Source organism: Pezoporus wallicus, unplaced genomic scaffold (assembly GCF_028554395.1).
Source record: "Pezoporus wallicus isolate ANWC-B61680 ecotype Strahan unplaced genomic scaffold, APGP_CSIRO_Pwel_v1 contig_3181, whole genome shotgun sequence".
NCBI lineage: Eukaryota > Metazoa > Chordata > Aves > Psittaciformes > Psittacidae > Pezoporus > Pezoporus wallicus.
In genome coordinates, this window is record NW_026641700.1 from 4,679,131 (window position 1) to 4,701,245 (window position 22,115).

The 22,115-nt window shown below is 38.3% G+C and overlaps 1 protein-coding gene across 1 annotated transcript in view; it reads right to left on the reverse strand.

Moving 5' to 3' along the window:
* The window catches only part of KAT2B (lysine acetyltransferase 2B), a 43,827-nt gene that overhangs the window by 16,537 nt on the left and 5,175 nt on the right, over window positions 1-22,115 (reverse strand). The window contains exons 2-10 of the mRNA XM_057424887.1: window positions 18,677-18,803; window positions 13,846-13,991; window positions 13,237-13,326; window positions 11,321-11,502; window positions 8,818-9,009; window positions 6,181-6,287; window positions 4,334-4,459; window positions 1,916-2,052; window positions 328-536 (exon numbers count right to left, since the gene is read on the reverse strand). Coding sequence (XP_057280870.1) covers window positions 328-536; window positions 1,916-2,052; window positions 4,334-4,459; window positions 6,181-6,287; window positions 8,818-9,009; window positions 11,321-11,502; window positions 13,237-13,326; window positions 13,846-13,991; window positions 18,677-18,803 — 1,316 coding nt within the window. The remainder of the gene's footprint in view (window positions 1-327; window positions 537-1,915; window positions 2,053-4,333; window positions 4,460-6,180; window positions 6,288-8,817; window positions 9,010-11,320; window positions 11,503-13,236; window positions 13,327-13,845; window positions 13,992-18,676; window positions 18,804-22,115) is intronic.

Consider the following 22,115-nt stretch of genomic DNA (forward strand, 5'->3'; position numbering starts at 1 on the left):
CCATTAGCCATTTGTTGTATTTTCTCTTCCCTCTCCACCTGAAAAGGGGCAGTGATAGAGCACCTCTGGTGCCTGGCATCCAGCCAGGGTCAACCCACCATAGTCCCACAACAAGAAGCCACTTGTCATTAATACAGCCACCAAGGTAGTAGTTGGGCACAATCCAGTTAGATTGCCTAGGATTTATAGGGGCTTGAAATTGGAAAAGAGTAGTACAGGCACAGCTGCCCTCCATGCCACCTTGGCTGGTCCTTTCTTACACTGCTACCTCCAACCAGCATCAGGCTTTCTGTTTCACCCACCAAACCACCCTCCAGCAGTACTCACGGATCAAAGACCAAGCGCGTGATATACTCCTTCGGCATTCGAGGCAGCTGATGGGAGAACACATTCTGCAAACCAACCAGCCACATCATGATCTTCTTGTTGGGCTTCTGGTTCAAGGAGTTGCCAACCACGTGGAATTCAATCACCCCCCTGCGCTCCTCTAGCCTTGCTGCCTCATCCCGGGCTGAGTGCGCTGAGAGGAAGTTGGTCTGTACCACACAACAGAGAAATAAAATGATGTTTTGGAGAATTCACATCCTCTGACAGAACAGCCTTGATGAACAAACAAGTGAAATCCCCTCTTTTTTTCCAAGCCACCTTTTTATAAAAATAGAATTGCCAATGATTACTTTTTTTTTAGCAGAAGAGACACGATCAGATAAGCTGGATATACATCTACACTACAGCGTAAAAAGGCTATTCAAACTTCTTTTGTAAAGATTAACAACAGCCATGATTATGACCCAAGTTCCAAAATCTCCCAAGGATCCGCACCAATCCAGTTGAAGCCTATGTCACTAAGTCCACTTTAGTCTAGCCAGCTTGCCTACACATACCGCAAATCCCAGATTTTAACAGGCAAAATCATGTATTTTCATTTTAGTAGTGTTTTCCACTATCTATGCCACTATCATAAGAGCCTAAAAAGAACATTTTAATTCCTACTCATTTTGCTGTTACATATCTAGTAGTTACATCCATATATCTGAATGGAGATCAAAGTAATACAGACAATTTATTTAACTTTTTTTTCCAAGATCATTTTACAATGCCAAAACATTTTTGCATGCACATACTGTTTGCTTTTTAGAGCAAAGTTTGGCTGCTGTGTTTCTAGTCACTGCCAGCCCCAACAGCCAGACCGGCACAGCATTTGTAATATGCAGAGCCATCAGTCACAGTATATAGTTTGAGTAAGAAATGTAGGTGGTTCCAAATCTTCAGCAGTCACTAGCTAATCCTTGGCAAACAAGAGCTGCTGGCAAAACATAGCCTGGCAAAGGGAACAGAAAGAGGAAAAGCCAGCCAAGAAAAAAAAAGTGCAATTCTGTGCATGGCACAATTCTGCAATTCTGTTTGGTTTTCTACTCCAGCAGGAAAAAAAAAGAGCAACTGTGGAAGACAGAGCAAATAACTGTTTAGAATCAGCCCTTCTGCACTAGACAGAGGTTTTGACTTTGGATCTTTCATTCTGCTGCAGTATTTGAAGCCCGTGTACCTTGCCTTATGAGCTACACCCACAATTAACAATAAAAAGCATTCTCTGGAACAGTTCTGTAACAAAAGTACCTTGCAGAATAAGCTGGGCTCTACTTTTTTACTATCAGTAGCTTCCAACTCGCTTTGCAAACAACGTACAATGCATTAAAAAAAGCAAAGCAGAACTATTCTCATGTTAATGATGCATTTCATCAATATTTTTGGCTTGCCTAATCACACTCTTTCAAGGTTTCTGTTTTTCTTATTGGCAGCATGGTCAGTTTTGTGGACTTCAGTTTGTCATAATCTATCCATGTGGAATATTTATTAAAACTGAACCATTTGCAAACTGACCATTTGCAACACCAAGTCTACATATTTCTCTCACCTCTGGCCCAAGCATTGCTGCAGGATCTGTAATTGTTGACATTACTTCATTGATTAACTCAATAGGAATATCTCCCACAACCCTTGGTCTTTTGGAATCCTCCAGAGAATAGGGTTCATTATTTTTTCTCTTTTCTCCTATAAAACAAAACCAGGACAAATTAGAAACAACCAAACTGTCACAGACTAGTACTATAAAGTCTAGCACTTTCATTATATTCTTTAGTTTATATGCCAAGTTTGGGGTTTTTTAATTACTACAGAAAGGGAGAAAGAGAAATAAATGAAAACTGAACAATGCTTATCACTGCTACAATTTTGTCTTTGCACTAGGATATTAGCATGAAGCAAGATTAATACACCTCTCCTCCTACACCTCTGTAGTTTACAGTGAAATTGTTTTTCCTATTTTACTTCAACATACTCTGCAGTGTACCTCTGTGTTGCTGTCTTGGAAGGTGAGTGCACAATACACAAATTATAGTGCATACTTCTAGATTGGGATTTACTGGAATTAAGTGTCCATTATAGATTTCTTTCACCTTTTTTGTAAACCGAGCAGCATGTACAGTCTGACACATCATACATACTTAACTTAGAAAATCCATGTAAAGTTTCCAAATCAAAATATACCATATTAATTATTAACTGCCTTACTAACTGTGGACTGACCTGTAATACAGCAAAAGCAACTAATTAAATGCACGAAAGAGAAGTCTTCCAAAGAGTAGTAAAGTTACAATAATACTGACAGAGCCAGCTGCTAGCTCAGGATTTACCCAAGCAGCAAACTGCCAAATACTAGGAAAGCATACAAACAGAAATATCAGTCCATAGTTAACTTGTTCCTGCATTTTTTTCCCTAAAGAAAAAGAGCCAGAATGCAGAATTTGCGTTTGCGACCAGCACTTTAGATAAGTTAGTTTGGTTTTATTTCTGTCTTGTTTTGGTTTTTTAAGATTCTCTTTCTGAAACAACTGGGTAGTTTAGGGCCCACTATGCCCATTTATTTTACACATACGGTATACATTTTTTTACCACAGTTATAGTACTCTAAATATATGGGGATCAAATGTTCATTCATTCCCCTTTTCAGGCTTTCAAGCAATATAACTGCTTTCTTAACAGTAGAATTTTACTGTTAACCTCCATTTTATGTGGAAACTTTGATTCCTTTTATTTCTTACTTCTTAAACAGTTACTCACATGTGAACAGACCTTCCTTCTTATTTCCCAAGAGATCAGTTTCTTGTTTTAAAACAGAATTTTTTGAAGCAATCTGTCAAAAGTTCTCTGTAAATCTAGGCACACAAAACCCTTTCCTTCAGTTCCACCAGTTCCTTCACAGATATGTACAATTCAAAAGTTCTACAAAAGGCACACTGAATTTCCATTTATCACATTGCTCACACATTTATTCATTCTATTCTTAATCAGTATATTGTTGTTTCTTCTAATTCTCTGAAACAGGAGACTTAACATTGACAGTTTCCTGAAGTCTCTTGGAACCCCTTTTGAAACTCGTTTTGCATCTGTGGTGTTTAAATTCTCTAGTGCCAAGGGCAATTCCAGTGACAAGTCAGCTGTACAACTTAATTATTAGCTTTTTAGTTTCATATTTCTTTTAAACTCTCAAAAAAAAATATTTCTAGTGACTACTTATTACTCATTTTGCTGATCTGTTATTAAAAAAGAAATCTTGCACTCATTCCCACTTTAAAGACCATTTCCCAATTTGTCCTTCAAAGAAAACTGCTTTTCAGGAGCCACGTTAAGTTCCTCTGTAGCTAGAAGGCTAAGAATTCATTTAGCTTTTTCTACTTCCTTGGGGACTTACTTTACATAAGCTCGTAATCATCTCTCTGACCTACAAACTCTCTCGACAGGCTCATTAATCCTGAGGTGTTTGAAAAAGGACTTATTAGGAAAATTTATGCATTGAACAACTTGTTTTCCCCAAAACTTCTAGATTTTTTTCTTTTTTTTTTTTTTTTTACCCTGACCTCATTCAGGTTTTAAATTTAACCTGGTTGGTGTGTTTCTCTTCTTTGTTCAAATGTACGCAATTTCAATACCCTTGAAAGATTAAAACAGAAACAATGCAATGGCTCCTTCTCCTCTGCCTTTATTTAAATGAAATCTTTTTTCATGGCTCTTAATATGTGTACTCCAAGCAGAGTGTTTTTCAACAACCTCTGACACCAGCAGACCTTTCCTCATCTTAAACTTTTTTTTTTGCAAATACAATTGCCATTTCTGCTACTTAAATATTACCACAGTTGAGAAAAAGTCTGTGTGTACACATCTTTTAGCAAAAGCACCTCATGATCTCTATTGCAGAGTGAAGGTAATGGTCCAATGTACTGCAACTACTGATAATACTGACAGAAGCCAAAAAGGAAGTCTCCTTCTTCATTACCTAGGTTTGGGTCAAGGGCAGAAGAAACTTTGCAAGCAGGACTCATATTTCCACTGTTGGGTTGTTCCAGAGATGAAGGACTTGCACTGTACAAAACAGATCTTGCAACAGGAGGAGGACTGATAACTGCAATAGCATAAAAGACAAGCATAAAAAAAATCAGGACATGGAATCCATTAGGTGCCTACATACGCATGGAGCCCATTGTCATTCTGAAGGACTTTCATAATGATGGACCCAACTTCAAACCCACCACCTCAGAAGCTGCAGCTAACACTGTGCCACAGAGCAATACCACAGTTTGCAGAGACATTAAAGATTTATCTCAATATATTTTCTAAACTTCTACATAATGAGACTGTATTATTGTTGGAAGAGAGAGATTGCAAATATCAGGCTTTATTATTCTGCAGTGCTGAGCACAAGCTAAGAAAAACTTCCTTCAGGTACCTGCCTAGCCTGCTGGCATTGAGCTTCATGAAAAGGCTTTTTGTAAAGGCCTATTGAGAAGCAAAATCTCATCACTCAGCTTCAGCTGTCCACTTTAACAGTGTTCAAAGAGGAGTTGGACAAATCAAACTCAATAAAGAGAGAAGCTGTTGCACTAGTTAAGAGGATGAAACTATTGTTTTAAAATGCCACAGACTAACATCTGGCTCTCAGATATTAAAAAAAGAAAACCCAACTCTCATCCCAAATCATTCTGGTTTTAATTTGTGTCAGGATTTTTGGCAGACAGGCAGGACACCTGCAATCTTTCTCCTTGCCTTTATCCTGGTGTCATCAGCAGCAACAGCTCTTTCTGTGCCATGTTCGTGCCAAGAATCCAATGCTTGAAAGATGCACATTAAAACGAACTATTGCAGAAATGTATATGATAGAATGAACTCGGAGGGCAACATGATTTTTAGAGCTGCAGTGAACTTGTGCCTAAGGCATAATTCACCAGTCCCTGGTGAAGATCAGGAATTTCTCACAAAAAAAAAGCCTGTATCTGTCACAGTGGAATTTCCCTACTACTTTAACAAACTCACTATCAGATGAATTCAGATGAAGTGCTGACATGATGATTCTGTTGACTGATAGTCAACAGTTGTTTCAAAACAGTGAATTGTCATAAAATATTGAATTAAATACTTGAAAATAAAGCCAACCCCTGAGCTGTATAAATGGATTTTAATAACTTCTGAGAAGGAAGTAAGAAGAGAAGGGAAAGTGAAATAAGATGATCATCAATGCCTCCCTGCAATTTTAGGGATGACTTACACCTCAGTACCACAACTGAAGAACAGTGCTGCAGAATAGCGGATGAGGCACATGGATAAGAAATAAAGCAAGGAAAAGCTATTAAAAAACCCTGAAGAAAATCAAAGGCCTGTGTGCACAGGCAATGGGACACCTGATGTGGAAGGTCCCTACTTCCCTACTGCTAGGTCCCTATGTCTCTTCTGCTACAGAGTCAGTGGACTGGCATGGTCCTCACGTGAGGGGACCACTGTCCAGCATGTGACCCACTCCACTGCAGCCATTTACCCACTGGCACTGGCCATTCTCACTCTCCCACACTGAGTGCACTTGTGCCACTTGAATACTCAAATGATTTACCTCTGCACTCAGCCTGCTCCACTGGCACCTTTAGTTAGCTGGATTTCATCATCAAAATGGGATCTTCATGTGAGAAAGTACCAGACAGTCAGGCACCTGTTCTTACTAGAGACAGACTGACTTCAGTATAGGCTGCTATTTATAAATCTGTGTATCTAAGTCTCATTCCTTAGAATTCTTCACTTGTACAGGTTTAACTTTACATTCAGATTCTCCCTAACACAGCACTAAATGCAAATTACCTGTTTGGATTCCCAGCTGGCCAGTTCGGGACCTAGACACCATGAAATCCTGATCCCAAATGGGAGAATTCTGGCTGTACACTTCTTCTTCCAGCATTGACAGAAACCTAGGCACAAAACCAGGTGAAATAATAACAGAAGGATTCAAAACAGGTCCATTTTCAGAATAAGCATTTACAACTTTTTTAAATTTAAAAGTATTTACTGATTCAGTAAGAAAATGCTGTTGGCCAATAAATTTTTTTAAAACAACAAACACACACAAAATCACAAGGCAGACTAGACTTTAAGAACCCTACTTCAGCAGAGAGCTTTCACCTATGAAAATTTGATTATAAGCAATATTTATCTAATTCACAAATGCAGAAAGAAACAGTTACAAACTACTTTTACAGAACAAAACTGCATACTAATAAGAAAGCTATGAATTGACAGATGTCAAGGTACTCATGTTATACAATGATAAGAAACAATGTCTATTTTGATAAACCAGTGTTTTGCTGATGCACTTGCTTTCTGCCTCTTACAGATTTATAAAATGCCAGAGTTAGTTATTAACAATACTCTTAAGATATTTTCATTTCTTTAAATGTCCTATTGTAACATTTAATTGCATATTTGCTCTTGCATAACAGTATTTTTAATCTTACTTTGGTATACTTAGAGAAACTGTTATTTAAACCTCTTCCAGTATTATTCTATGTGAGAGAAATTCCACAGATAAGACTATCCAGCACGCTCGCCTTTCCAGGGCTAATACATCAGCTCCCTCTGAGAAGCAAGATAGCTCCTTATCCTATGTTGCAGAAAGCAGAATTTGATATGGCACATTTTTACTCTCTAGAGTCATCTATATGTATAGAAACTATACAGGTGAAGCCAACAGACTGTTGAGTAAGACTTCCTGAACAGGATAAGGATTTTCAGGATCAAGTCATACTCGTGTATTTGATATATAGGACATTTATATCTAAGCACAGCAATGTGCAGTGTTTGCTGCTATCTATACAGCTGATAACAGCTAAAAAGTTTGTAACAGCTACTTGACCAGCTGTGACGGAGCAGAAGCACTCATTAAACTTCAGCCAAGGCTATATTTACAGGCAGCACAGAGGCTCTGTGCTCAGACTGCTTGGTGACTATTTCCTAGGTACACACACACATAAGCTGTGGGTGCTCCCTTTGCCCAGGAAGGAGCTGCCAGAACAGCCAGGAGCCCAGTACTGATAGCAGGCATCGACTCTGTGCTCCAAGCTGCAGCTACTCCACAGGGTTCACTGTTTAACACCAGCAGAGACACAAATGCTTCAGACAAGTGCAGCCCATAAAAGACTTAAAACATTATTCCCATTTCCCACAGATCATCAGCAAACAGTGCTTGTCTTTCTTCCCCCCCCCCAGCAGAATACTAAAAGGAATGGCAATGAATAATACTGCTTTTCAAATTACTTATCTAAGGTGTAAATGGCAGTGGAAACACAGGGGCACATGCACACCTCCTTCCTCCGCAAATCTGCTTCATGTATCAATGCATTGTTAAATCCTTTTTTATACCTGTTTCAGGACCAGATCATGACCCTATTCCCAAATATACATAAACATTCCTGTATCAATAGCAGTCTACCCCAGAGACAGTTTATATTCTTCAAAGTGGTAAAAGGCACTATTAATAATAGTAGGAGCAAAAAAATCCTGCCTTTACTCAGCTTTGGAAAGTTCACAGCTTTCACTCCCCTGAGCACTAACCCAACTCTAGCCCCAGACAGTAGCTTGCATAGCATCACTGCCACCAACTCTCCTGTAGGTTCAGTTCCTTTGTCATTAGGAGGCACAGACTTTTAAAATATGGGATAGAGAGCTGAGCCACCTTCACAAAATGGAGATATTTTTTTAAGTGAAGCACTATTTCCAGGAAGCATACATTGAATGCATCTGTCTCACCACCACCACTACTCTTAACCAGCAGTAAAATGTTTGAAATTAAGGACTATCAAAGTTAAGCATGTTTTGAGATAATTCATTCTCCCATATAGCCCAATATGTAATATTGGCACTTAATTGTGAGAGATCATCATCCATCTTCCAGTACTGGAACAGGTAGTCAATATGAAATTCTTTAGGATTCACTAATGTGGTAATGTAGGATTCACTAATGTAGTAATACTGACTACTCTCTGTCAAATGAGCACATCTTTTCTATGGGCAGGGTTACTACTTGTTCCCTATTACCATGTTGACTTAAATTCTTAGCTGTATATAAACTCCAGTACAACACTCCATTTTTACTGCTCCATCACAAAAGCAGAAGCATTCTGGAGATCTGGACCTATGTTGCTTCCAAGAACTATAGGAAAAACAAGTAAGTGACCAACAGCACCTGTTAATAGGCAATATGCACAATCCCCCAGCAAGATGAATGATCCTTCTTATAAAGTAAAGCTCTAGGACAAAGCAAAACAAGCAGCTGTGTACATAAAATATGCTAGTTCAAGTTACGACAGAAAAGAAAGCTGCAGTATCTACTTGTTACTGAATAAAAGGAGAAACTATTTTAAGCTGCAGGTAGTTTTTCCATTTCCATGCCAAATTTGCGTACTACTACTTAACCTTGAGTGCAGGCACGTTGAAACCACTTACTTTGGAAAATGGGTGAGGATTAGAGTTCGTTTCTCTTGAGGAAGCTTGTCTTTTTCCTGCCTGGCCTGCTCCAGCAGCTGCCGTCTCATTACAGTAAAAACAGAGCGAAGCAATGTCCTACCAAAAACCTGGGTGGTTTCATACCGAGGTAGACTGTCACAGAACTGAGGGACATTGCAATAACAAAGCCACCTGCAAAGAGAAAAAAAGCCAGGTAATTATCACCATCTAACATATGAATTAATGCAATAAAACCACTACCCACATCATTTATAATGCAGCCGAGAGCTATATGACCATATAAATCTGTTCCACATCAAGTCTGGGCAGAGTTAAGCAGCACTTATATTGCCCAGTTTTTTAAAGAAATGACAGCCAAGTACTTTTAACTCTCCATATATTCTTTTTCTCTGCAGTCTAGTTTCCACAAAGCGCTCTTGCTCCAGACATTAATCACAGATCACTAAAATTCATGTTGATGGCAGGTATTCTCTTCACATTCAGCCTGCCATTTCTCCTGCCTGCAACTCCAAAGACCCTTACGCTGGCCTGTTTTCTCCTCTTTAATCTTCTACATTTCCCCACATAGATGCAAAAGGGTGACACTTTTAATTAGCTCCATCCCAGTCTGACTGGACTCTCACCGAGGTCTTGAACCAGCCGGCTTCTGCCCATTACACCCTGACTTGATATTCTTTAAGTTACAGTAACTCCCTCCCTAATGAGTTTTGCATTAAGTACATACAAAATAGAGCATGTCATGTTACTCTTCTTGGAAAAGGTATCATGGTACTGACTATGTGGGTCATGATATCTGTTAATTTTACACAGATTTTGATACCTGCATGTAAGCGAACAGTCAATGGTAGCAGAATCAGACCGCAACCGTTATGAAAGTTCCAACAATGAAAAGAAAATGCTACTAAATGGATGCAGACTGTGCTGGATCCTGCATGAGTTTTCTCATCTGGACCCAAAGTACAGCCTGTCTCAAAATGCTCTTCCAAACTCTTGTGTCTTAATCTTTAGAAACACAAAAGTTGCAAAAGAGTTGTGAGATACTGTTGCTGGCAGACCTAATCTTTGCAAACACAAAAGTTGCAAAAGAGTTGTGAGATACTGTTGTTTGCAGACCTTTACTCCCTGGTTTTGACTGATAAAAGCACACCTCTCAAAACACAAGGGTTAAGTGTGAAACTCTGATATAGATTCATGCAAATCACTCGGTTTTCAAATTAAGACAGTCATTCAAATGAAACAAGTCACAAGGTGCACCCAGCACCCTGAGCAGTGTCTTGAACACTGCAGAGGGGAAAAGCTCACAATGACAGGTTAGATCAGCTGGAAAGAGGTGATGCTTTGAGACACGGGGAACCTTAGAGACTGCAGGCAGGAAGGTTTGAGAAACCACAGCTGACAAAATGATTAACAAAAGTCACCAGCCAGAGCCAATGCTAGCCATTGATTCCTAATAAAAGTTGACTCCAACCATAAACAAATGGAGGTCAAAGACCCACCAAAAATGGTCTTAGGAGACCCATGATTATCAGAAAACACTACTTTACACCAGATAGTTATTTGAGGTGACAGGTCATCTGAGAGCATTTCAGTTGGACACACAATGCAGTCTGCTGTACCACCAGCCACAGTCTCAACTCGTAACAGGATCTGCAATTCTCCTTCAAGGAGCTGAGGTTTGTCAGAGGAATGGCCACCAGGGAAGCAGGCAGAAGGCAGTGCTCATCCTCAGCTAGGAAAGGTATCCCTGGCCATTCCTGAGAATAGGCATGCTGATAAAGACCTTTGCTAACTGCTACCTGTGCTCACGGGCATCATGTTAACTGTTGCCTATATTGGCAACCTTAACTTTATTGTTGCTGTGCTAACTAAAAAAGGCATTGCGCTATTGTTATGAGAAAAGCAAAACTGAGACCCAGCTTTTTATCCTAGCTCTTCTTCCTCCAGGGACTAAGTTATTCCCTTGAATTGGGACAACATATTAAAAGGTCATAACAAAACCTGTAGCTTTAAGGAACTTACTCCTCATTTAGTATTCAAGCATTTACAAAATCATTTTAATTTTTTAAATCTTCCATGATTTGGCTTCAAACTGTGATGCTTTACAATGCTTCATGTTACCTTTTTTTGTTTGTTTTTAATTAAGTTGAATAACAAATTGTCTGAATTTTATCTTACATGAGGCTCATATCTTAAGAAGTCTTGAGAGCAACTCTGCAAATGCAGGACATGCAAAAGCACTGCCAGATACAGATGTTTACGACCTCCACTCCCTGTTTTTGGCTGATGAAGCATACTTCTTGGAACACAATGATGCATGTGAAACTCTGATATATCTTCACTAAAATCCTTAGGTTTTCATACAAACTCCATAACTGCAAACATTCAGAAGGTGCACCTATGGCATATGGGTACTGGTGTATTCCTGAAATGTATATGTGACATATTTGTAAGCAAAACTTGTAACAAGCAAGAGCACCATTACCTGGTATAATTCACTTTATACCCTGCAATATCATCATTGGGTGATCTTAGTCTTCGCTGAGAAGGTGTCTCCAGATGCCAGTAGTTAATGCGGTTCAGAAACATTTTCGCCAGTTCCACTATTGTTTGCCTTTCCTTTGAGGGTAAGTGGCTAAATTTGTACTGCACAAAATTATTCACACCCTTAAAACAGAAGAAAATTATGTTTCATTACTTAGCCGTAATTTTCGCGGAAGTGTCCTCAAACATTCTTTACTTTCTCTTTATTAACCCTGAACTTGCATTACATGGGAAAGAAAACAAATAGAAGAAAACATGAACCTCTTGTTCAGCTATTTTTGTAACCACCACAAGCGGGTTCCCCTGTAAAACAACAGAAGGTACATCCAGATGTTTTATTATATCCACTTCCAGCAGCTGACTTAAAGGGTGAGAAGAAAAATTCTTTATTCTTCCTTACTTCTCAAAGTAAAAAACTTCATCAGTGAACAGAGAAAGATCTGGTAGGCTTTCTTCTACCTGCCATTTTTGCTGATAACCATGCTGCATGATTTATTTCCTCTGTAAATCAAGTATAAACTACTAACCTCTCCAGCTACTTTTCAGTAGCCAACTAGGGCTTGTGGATTTCTAGTTAAAGTTGTGACTACCCATCATATTATTTCTTCAAAAGGTGCCAGTATTTCACAAGTTTGTCCCCTCATTGCACTTTGTATGCTGTCTACTTTAAAAAAAACTACAGAAGATAGTAAAAATGTGTGAAGTGCCACAATATATATATACACACATTATAAATTTATTACAATACTGCTGCTTATCAGAAGATTCTGTGTGACTGAGTTGCTGAACTGCTAGAAACAGAATTGAAAATATCAGTCTATTTCAAGGGAAAGTTATTGCAAAATACATGTAAAAAGAACTACTGTTTTATCGCTATGCTTTACTTTCTTATGCAAATTGAACTGTATGTAGAATATGATGAAAAATTACGTAGTACAACTGTTTAATAGTATATTTTAATTACTAGGAGTGTATGAAGATTACACAAATTTATTCTTTGTTCATACTCAAACGAAAGAAGAACTTAAGGTGAAGATGCCCCAGAAATTCAGCAATGAAGTGTTTTGATTTTCCTAAATTATAAGAAGTGAGAGTTGCAAAGAAATAATTATTGCACATAACAGACTTCACATTTAAAATACCCTGTTTAACAATACAGCATCCATTCATCCACTTATGGGAAAACACTGAGCTCCTGTTTCAGTGAGGTATGTGAGCCTCTGCATAGTCTGTCTGGAACTAATGGCCCACTTCTGTGCTAAAAGTGCATTCTCAGGAGCTTGTTTAACCAAACCTGAATTTGTCATATGTTCTCCATCCACTGAGAGTTACAAAGGCCTCAGTTATTCTTTGTTTGCTGTGTTTTTTATTGTCTAGTCTTTGAAAGAGAAGGCTATGATCTCACTGAATTGGATTGTAACAATTTCATTGATTTACAGAAAACAAGTGTCATTTTAATATTGGATTTCAAAACTTCAACAGCATTTTTCATCACTTGAAACAAACAAAGATTAGAACTAGCATATATGAAAGCAGTATTTTAAATTTATTCTCTAAAACCACAAAAAATGTCAGTTTCATTAAAGTATAAGATGAATGAGAAAAGTCAAATAATGTAAATATTGTACCAACATTAAAGGAGAAGCAGCAGCAGCAGTCTCCTACAGTCCCCCTCTTTATCATATACAAAGTAATATACAGAATCATGTGCACACTACCTACAATGCCATATTTTCAAAACCAGTGTCTATGTTTAAAAAAACAAAAAGAAAAAACAAAACTAACCCCCCCCCCCCCCCCAAAAAAATTAAATAAAATAAAGCAACACACAACCAAACCCATGTTTTGACTGTTTACCTGTTCAATGCTGGGTTTCTCAAATGGGGGACTCTCCAAAGATCCTTCTACTACAGGTTTTCCCATCTGTAAAATGCACTTCCTCAGAAGCTGTTGAAAATAAACAAATTTTTAAACATTAGGACATTTGCATATATGAGAGTCAATGGAAGCCAGAGGTGCACAACACACTGCATACAGTGCTGAAGACCTTCTGGCTACATATCAGCTTGTCTAGTCATCTAAATTTATAGCTAATAAACTTCATTGTGAATTCAGCTTCTTAGAAATGTGTGTAAGGGGCTTCTCTGAGTGAATGCAGGCAGCTAGGTTAGCATTTATGACAACTGATTTTTCCCAATGTGCAAGTGAAGAGGTGAAGAACACTTGCAGGTTGCGCAGTTTATAGATGGGACTCAGGGTCAGATCCTCAACCATATGGATGACTTTTGCAGCAGTACATGGTACACTGCAAGTACCAGAACGTCCCACCCACAGTTAGCCACTAGAGTATCACACTGGAGAGAAAGTCTCACCAGATAAAGTCAATGTACACATGAGGGGCAGTGACATTGACTTATGTATGACAGAGAGAAAAACCTGAGATCGTACTACACGAGTTCAGCTTACTTTGAACAGGTAGAAATAAACTTGCTTGGTGTCTGCATCTTCTTCTTTGTGGACACAGGTGAACAGATACTCTACATCCAATACAATCCCCAGGAGCCTATTCATTTCTTCCTCAGACACATTCTCCAGGTGTGAAACATGAGCAGCTAAACAAAATAGAAGTCCAAACCTGTAAAAAGCCTGCTGACAGAACCAATAGCACAAGTATTCCCTAGGATATCTCAAACTAAGCTATAATGGCAAAGGCACTGATCCTGTAATAACCTACTTAGCTGAACATCTTCTAAGAGGTAACTGAAATATGTATCACATCGGAGCAATTTGTAAAGGTAGTCCAGTGGTGGCAATTCCCACAGCAGAAGGACAGCTGGTAGGAATCACAGTGTCAGTTAACACTTAAAACTGACCACAAAAACCTGGCTCATATAACTACGTTGCAATATATAAATAACCACACACATTTTTGTCCAGGTACTATGCTTTTGAGACAAGGTTTCTTGACTAAATATAATAAATCCATAATTCCCATAAACTACATAATCTAGGTGTTGAGCAGCACCTGTGAAGATTAAAAAACCAAACCAAACAAAAATCAGCCCCATAAATACAGTTTTGTTTTAAAGTGGACATTATTGGCTAAGTCTCTTACTTTCATATCATGTAAAGTCAAACTACACTTTGTGCACACTATACTAACAAGCTTTCGCAGACTGCATGTGCTCATTTATTCAGAAGTTTTTTTTTTAAAAAAGCATCTTTTAATGTATCATCATTTCCAATTGACTAACTCCCTTTTATCATCTCCAAAGGTAAATACAGATCCACATCTGTTATTTTCAAAATCTTGAGGTTTCTACAAGTGAAGCAGGACATTCATTTCAAGCTGGTTTGAACAACTGGCTCCAGGAAAAGAGAAGGCAAAAAGCCCCAAGAAGTCAATTCCCAGAAAGAGGATATTTGCATTACAAAAAGCAATGACCTTCTCTGACTCCAGGCCAATGTACGTGGTTATGCACATCATTTCATCTGAAAGGACAAGAAAATACCCTTTAAAAGAAAAGGAAAATTACTTAAAAGGTTGGCCATGTAAGTTTTTCTATAAATTTAACCAACATTTACTTCTTAGATAATTATCATATAAACTTAGATATGCCAGTGTGATTAGGAATGGTAAGCAATTTTCAAAGCAAATCTGATTCCTTAGTGAGGGAGGAAGCAGGGAGTAATAGCATGACTTGAAAACAATCCTATTTATTGGCCACCTGACAAATATGTTTTGGGGAAGGTTGGTATGACACCTGCCAAAACATTTAAAATTTAATAAATTTGTTCAGCTTCAAGTAAAAACGACATCGTAGCTCAGAACATTAAAAAGATGACAGCAACTGTTTCCACTTAAACGAACATTTATAGTGTCTTAAGTTCTGAGCATATGCTGAAAGGGGGCCGGGAGGAGGCATCATGATCTTTCTTTAAGGACAAATATTCAGCATCCTGGGCAGAATAAAACCATTTTGTTTCTGTCCTTGAGCCAGATATGAAGGTTTAATATCCCCAGCTGTCTGTTCTGATCTTGCAAAAGTAATAAATTCCCTTCTAGATGAGCACTGCATTAGAAATTGATAACATACCAAAGAAACCTTGCACTTGACTAACAAATGAATAAAACATCAGCATAAGAAGCCATTTCCACACAGTTTCCATAACAATACTGAAAGTTACCTTGACTACTTACTGGCTGTATTTAAACATTTTATTACAGACTTATTACCCACAAGGTGAATCTAAAAGCAACGTAATTATTACCAGCATGCATTTACTACCTGTTACCATTTACTGTAGAGTCACCAATGTTGCTACATCAGCCCAACAAACTATCTTTCTTCATATGCTCACAGCCCTTTCCCAAATTCTTGTGGCCATTAGCAAACCTTTTACTAAATCAAAGCTTTTGTACACTAACATTAAACACTGCATTACTTTTGACTAGCATTACACAGTCCCATCCATCTGCATTGCCCAACCAGTACAACCTTCTTCAGCTGCTGTTGTGCAGCAAACACAAAAAAAAACAACAACAAATAAAACAAAAACAACAACAACAACAAAAAAAATCACAAGTATAGGTTGCTACAGTATGCAGAAAAAGAAAGCAAGCAGAAAGAGTAAGGCCAATGCAATGATAAGAAGACCTGTTAATTATTTTAGTTGTGCAACTTCAATAAGCAAGTCCTTTAGTGTACAATTGAGGAGCAGTGAGAAAATGAATTAATGAGAAAAGTGTCCACAGTCTACCTCAAAATCAGTGTGTACATAAAACCACTAGTGATTTATATAGGACAGGCAAACCAAGAAATACTCAAATACGCTACATAAAAGTGCATAGCAAGAACAGAAGACAGTGCTGGGGAAAAAAAAAAGGAAGACTGTGTATATAATGTACTAACACATTAATTAACTAGTTTTAGAAGTGAATCAAGACTGAAAATGTTTACCAGCAGGCAACTGCACCAAACCAATCAAATATGAAAGAGAAAAGAGCCTCTGACTACATAACGTGTTCTTGACGTGGGTGTACACCGAATTCTCCTGAAACCCAAGTCAGTCACCACTTTATGGTAGTGATGCAATACACTGCCCAAATAAAAGAAATATTCATTAAAAACTCAGTACTGAGCCAAGCCATGGGGCTGAACCACAAATAGCAGAATACAAGTCATATGTAAGTAGGCAAAATACAAGAAAAGAATACAAAATGAATACAAATCATAGGCATGTAGATAGAAATAAGCTCTATAAGCTAATACGCACCACCAAACAACTTTACGCACCAAAAACTGCACTGCTTGAAGATTGAACCATACACCCAAAAAGGGATGTCTTAAACAAGACTGATGCCTAGGATTGCCTTCAGAAGAAAATACTAAATTAAAAAAAAACAAACAAACAAACAAAAAAAACAAACCAGGAAAAATTCCCAAACATCCTATATTTTACATCAGGTATGGCTTTAACCAGACAGGAATTTCTACATCACCATTTCAATGGCTCTCCGAGGAAGAGAAAATGCAGTGCAGATGATAATCTGAAGCCTACACACCTTGTGGTCACTCAGGTTTTAAAGGCATTCAGCAAGAACATGCTAATTTAGAGGAGATGAATAGGAAAATTATCATGGAAAACACTGCTGAAAGACATATTTCTGCCAGTAAAGTGAAGAAGTACACAGCAATTCGTTTCAGTTATTTCAAAGGAAACATCATTCTTATTAGCTGAAGTCAAAAGAATAAGAAATATTACCTTTTCTAAAACCAGCAATAAAAAATAAATACAGTTTGTTCCATAAGGTACATGTGATGGTGCTGGTTTTATAGCACTGATTTTCCCTGGTTCCCTAGCTAAAGATTTAAGATTTCTTAATAGACCAAAACCAGCCTCAGACTTTGGAAGCACTGAGTTTTTCTACAAAATACACAGCATCCACAAATTCTGCTGAAGAACTGGGAACTGACAGACACAACATCTCATAAACTTTGGGTGAAAAAACAAAGACCCCTTTCTTCAAAGGCCACAAATAAAAGGTAACACAAGCTACCCTAACTGCATAACCAATGCAGCACAGAGAAGCTCTATGATGAAAGTTTAAAACTAACTCAGCTAAAGCCACCAAACTTTCTGTCACACTATGTGTTTGTTAATTTCCTGCAAGTACACTCAGAGGATGGGGATACCAAGAAAGGAAAGGAATCTGCTGAAAAGCCCAGAAATAGATCAGATGTAGTTAGAGCATAAAATGAAAAGAGGGGGGAAAATAGAAATAAATCCCAATTTAAAAAATCCTACACAAAATGGAATCATCGAACAGTTAGGGTTGGAAAGGGCCTTAAGATCATCTAGTTCCAACCCCCCTGCCATGGGCAGGGACACCTCGCTCTAAACCATGCGTTTTCAAAGACAGACAAATAAATGATCCATTGTGAAGGTTTTAGATTTCCTTTTTCTTATTTCACTGTCCTAAGTTTTGGACATCAACAAAAATTAAACAGCAACCACTGCTTTTCAATTAATTCTGAATATTATTTTAGCTCAGATTTTATTCAATATTTGTTAATATATACAGAAAAGGTGATCAGTTTTTATTTTGGATGCACAAATTCTTAAAAAAACAATACAATGATTCACCAGTCTTTTTCAGGCTTTGTGGGTAAATCATTATTTATTATTATTCTGAAAAGAACCAAACAAACCCACAACAGTATTTGACAGTGGATTTTGAGCAGTTGCTTCCAAGATATGCAAGCTGTCTGCACAGCCACTTAGAAAATGCTAAGATGTGCAACCCCAGCATTCTTTTCCGTGAATAGGCTCAGTTCGTTCTGTAGGTGAGAGTACCTGCTTTAGCAATGTTCAAGAGTATTTTACAGTTTATTCTGTACTAAGAAAACATAATACAGCCTACAGGAGAGAGTCATTCATGTTGTGACTAAGGCTGCTGACAGATAAAACCATGTGGTCCTTTCCAACCCTAACTATTCTATGATTCTATGTGAGGTTAATGTGTATGTTACAAGAAGTATTAGAACTGTTATGGGTAGCTTAACAGTGCTTTTGCATTTCAGAATGTATGCATTGTTAGAAGTTGTACCTTAGTTCACTTTCTTCAAAACTCATTTTAGGGTATTTTAATCTATGTTATGGACATTTACACCCAACCATGACCCCCATCTCTAGGTGTTGCCATGACATCTTGACTTTTATCTCACAAGAGCAGAGCAGAGCAGAGATTCCTGGGTACAGGCACATGGACTGCAGGAGCTAGGCCAAAGCTTACCAAGCGCATGGCTGCAGCTGCGGCAGGGCTCTGCGAGGCTCACCACCGCCTGCTGCAGCTCTGCCCGGGGCGGTGTGGGAGGTGGGTTGGGGTTCTTCCACCCATTGCATTTACAGGATTCCTCAGCCTGAAATCAAAGCAAAGGGGTATCGATCAACACTGCAAAACACAGACACTTCCTGAAATTGCATTTCAAGGGCAATAAAAACTAACATTAACTACAAGTTGGGGGGTTTTGTTTTGTTTTGGTAGGGGGGTTGGGGTGTTTTATTATAGTCGTGGGTTTGTTCTTCCTTTTTTACCTACCACACAGCTAGGATTTATCTTCTAGAAATAATTAGAAATAGTACTCCAAACAGAGAGATTAACATTGTTCTAGTAAGCTCAGAAAAATACATACACAAATTCTGGCTAATTCCTTTACAGAAGCCCTCACTAGTGAAAGAAGTATCCAAACATTTACTGATATACCAACATGTACAGCTCCTGCCACCAGGACAGTTCTAATGATTTAAACACAAACAGGTAACACATTTATCACTACCTCAACTATACTGGCAACAAGGAATCACGCAACTGAAACCAAGCCTATGACAAGCCAAGCAGGGCTAACTAAATACTGAAATAAGTAAATAATAACTGCACTATCGGAGGATGCTCTCTGAGGCAAGGCTTGGATACAAAAGCAACAGATGCCCAAGAGAGTCGCGCTACCAATGCAACTTGATGCGTACTCTGAGAAGTTTATTTACACTCACTAAGTATGAAACACCACAAAGAGACTGCAGGTAAAAGGGGTGGTCATGAAGGGAGAGGTTGTGACTTTGGTAATCGTGTTTCAAATTATTCAGAAGTTGGAAGTACCAATTCTAGTTACCCAAAGAGGAGCTTTATAGGAGGGGATTTTCGGCATATGCAAAAAACCTTAGTTGTTTTGTTGGTAAAGTACTTCTAACATCATTCATGCTCCTATTTGAACATCTAACTAGAAGAAAAGCATGCTTTTCTACTGTTCAGGTATCTGTGCACTGGGCTGTCACAAGATACTCATGAATTTGCACTGCCAAGACCTCAGTGAGGAAAGTATGCCAATGGCTGCATAATATTTATGACCGAAACAACCTTAGCAGGAAAAAATGTGATGCTAATACATCCAGCACTAATGTGTAATTTTTCAAAACCAATTTTGAATATACTTATCGCAATCTATTTCAGGAACCTATCTCATTTTCCTTTTATGTTTCCAAATCCCACCTTACCTAAGGAAGAAGCGCCCAGAAGAAACAGAAAGGATCACAGCTTGACAGCTACTAAGACTGACAGCTTTGTTGATTGATGGCAAATTGTTCTTCCAAACTAATTTTAATATTCAGCAACCTGAGCACCAAGAAAACTGCTGCCTGCACTTTGCTAAGCACCGCATGAGGTTTTTGCCATCTCTAATGTTTAAGTATTTATCCAGCTGGGCTCCTGGCCCCTGGTGTCATAGCTTCTGCCCACACCCAGGGTGGTCTAACAGGTACTAAGGGATGCGACTGGCATTTTCAGCAGCCAGAGATGACTCAGAAATCCACCTCCAAGTGCCCAGCAAAAGCAGTTCCACATACTTGAGCTGGAAATGGGACAACCTACATTGCCTGAACCCCCTGGCTCTCCAAACTCACTGTGTGGGTGCAGACTGTCTGCCACCACATGTATTTATAATGTGGCATCAGGGAGGCTTCAGTGTGAAATGGGGCAAGATTAAAACAGGCTTGGGATTTTTTTAAGTCTCATAAAATGTAATAATGCTTTCTACGAGTAATATGATTGGCAGGGAAGAGAAAAAGGCCCAATGTTATTTTACAGCAGAAACCACCTCTTACAATTTTACAGGCATGGAGTGTCAGTTTTACTTTTGTTTGTTACCCAGACCTACATCATCTTTTAAAGTTTAATGACTAGAAAGGGAGACCAGTGATTGAGTGATACCTGTGAATCAAGGACTGCCCTGATAACAGGAACTTTGGACATCTGTGAGATTATGTGAAACCTCATTTTCAATGAGCAACTTGAATTAAACAAAACCTATGCCAAACAAGCTATCCACATCTGCCTTGTGGGACAGGCAACTGTTTCTTTGTCATGAAAGTTTCTGCAGTTAAAACAAGGATAAAGTAACTGCCACACTAAAAAAATGTCAGAAAATGAGATTACTACCAAATAAAATTCCAAAGACAATTGTAAAGAAGTTCTCAAATAAAAACTGATTGAATATTATGTTAGGGAAGCAAGATTTGATCCGTCCCACGCAACTGTTCAGACAAACATTCAACGCTGTAAGTTACTGACAAATACCATGCTTTTTATTAATTGCCTTAAATCATACCAAATGCAACACATCCAAAAACATCCAAACCCCTCAAACTAGGCTTATGCTTTTTGAGAAGTATTTCTCCAAGTGGAAGCAGTATTTCACAGAAGCTCACCACACGGTATTTACTATCAAGCCTAAAAGCCATAAACAGTGAGTAAGTACACAAACTTTAGTGTCACACAATAATTAACAGCAAAGATGCAAACAAACAGATGTATGAATCATGATAGCGGCTCAGTAAAACTGCCAAAAATAAATATCAACCCACCCACAGAAGAATAAAAACAGCGTGCTCAACAGCAGATTTTTTCTGCCATCAGTAGTATTTCCTCACCAGATCTTTTTGAAGCAGCTGTTAATTTGTATTGTTCAAATTATTCCAGAGACCTTTCTCAAACAGCTACTAGGGTGGCTTTTTTTTGTTAATCTCTCCATAAAACACCAGAAGCAGCATAAATGTTAACCAAGGGGAAACACAACCCGAAAAGGTCCTCTTTAGAACTGAGCTTTCATTGTAGATGTTGACAGTGCAAGTATTTTGCAGTGAATACGCAATGTGCATTCCTCAGTGGCTTAAATTGCTGAGTTGTTTTAAGGCTTCCATGGCGTTTTGTTCATTCAATCCTTTCGTTGACTATCTTCAGCTTTTCCCTTTCTTTCTTCCTTTTTTTTAAGTGCCACTCACCTGCTTTTCATTACAAAATAAAGTATGACTTCACCTCCTCAAAAACTTAATTTAAGATCAAAACAGTTTTGAGGGGAGGAAGGAAAAGAAGCATTTGAACTATCACATCCAGTCCTTGGAGCCCTGTTTTCTGGGACATCTGCATAGTTTTGATAAAGCTGCTGGAGAAAGCTGGGGACTTTTGCCTTATTGAAGCCTGCAAAGTAATGACTGTCATCTTTGCAGGCCCAGGGATCACCAACACTGCATCTTCACCGGCAGTTTTTAATAAAATTGGATGAATGCAGCGTTATAAAACACAATTAAACATTGTTGTCCCCCTCCAATGTGCCAAAATTATGCACATTTTGCATTGTACAATAAAGTTTCAATCTTTTTTTTGACCCCTTCCATGTTAG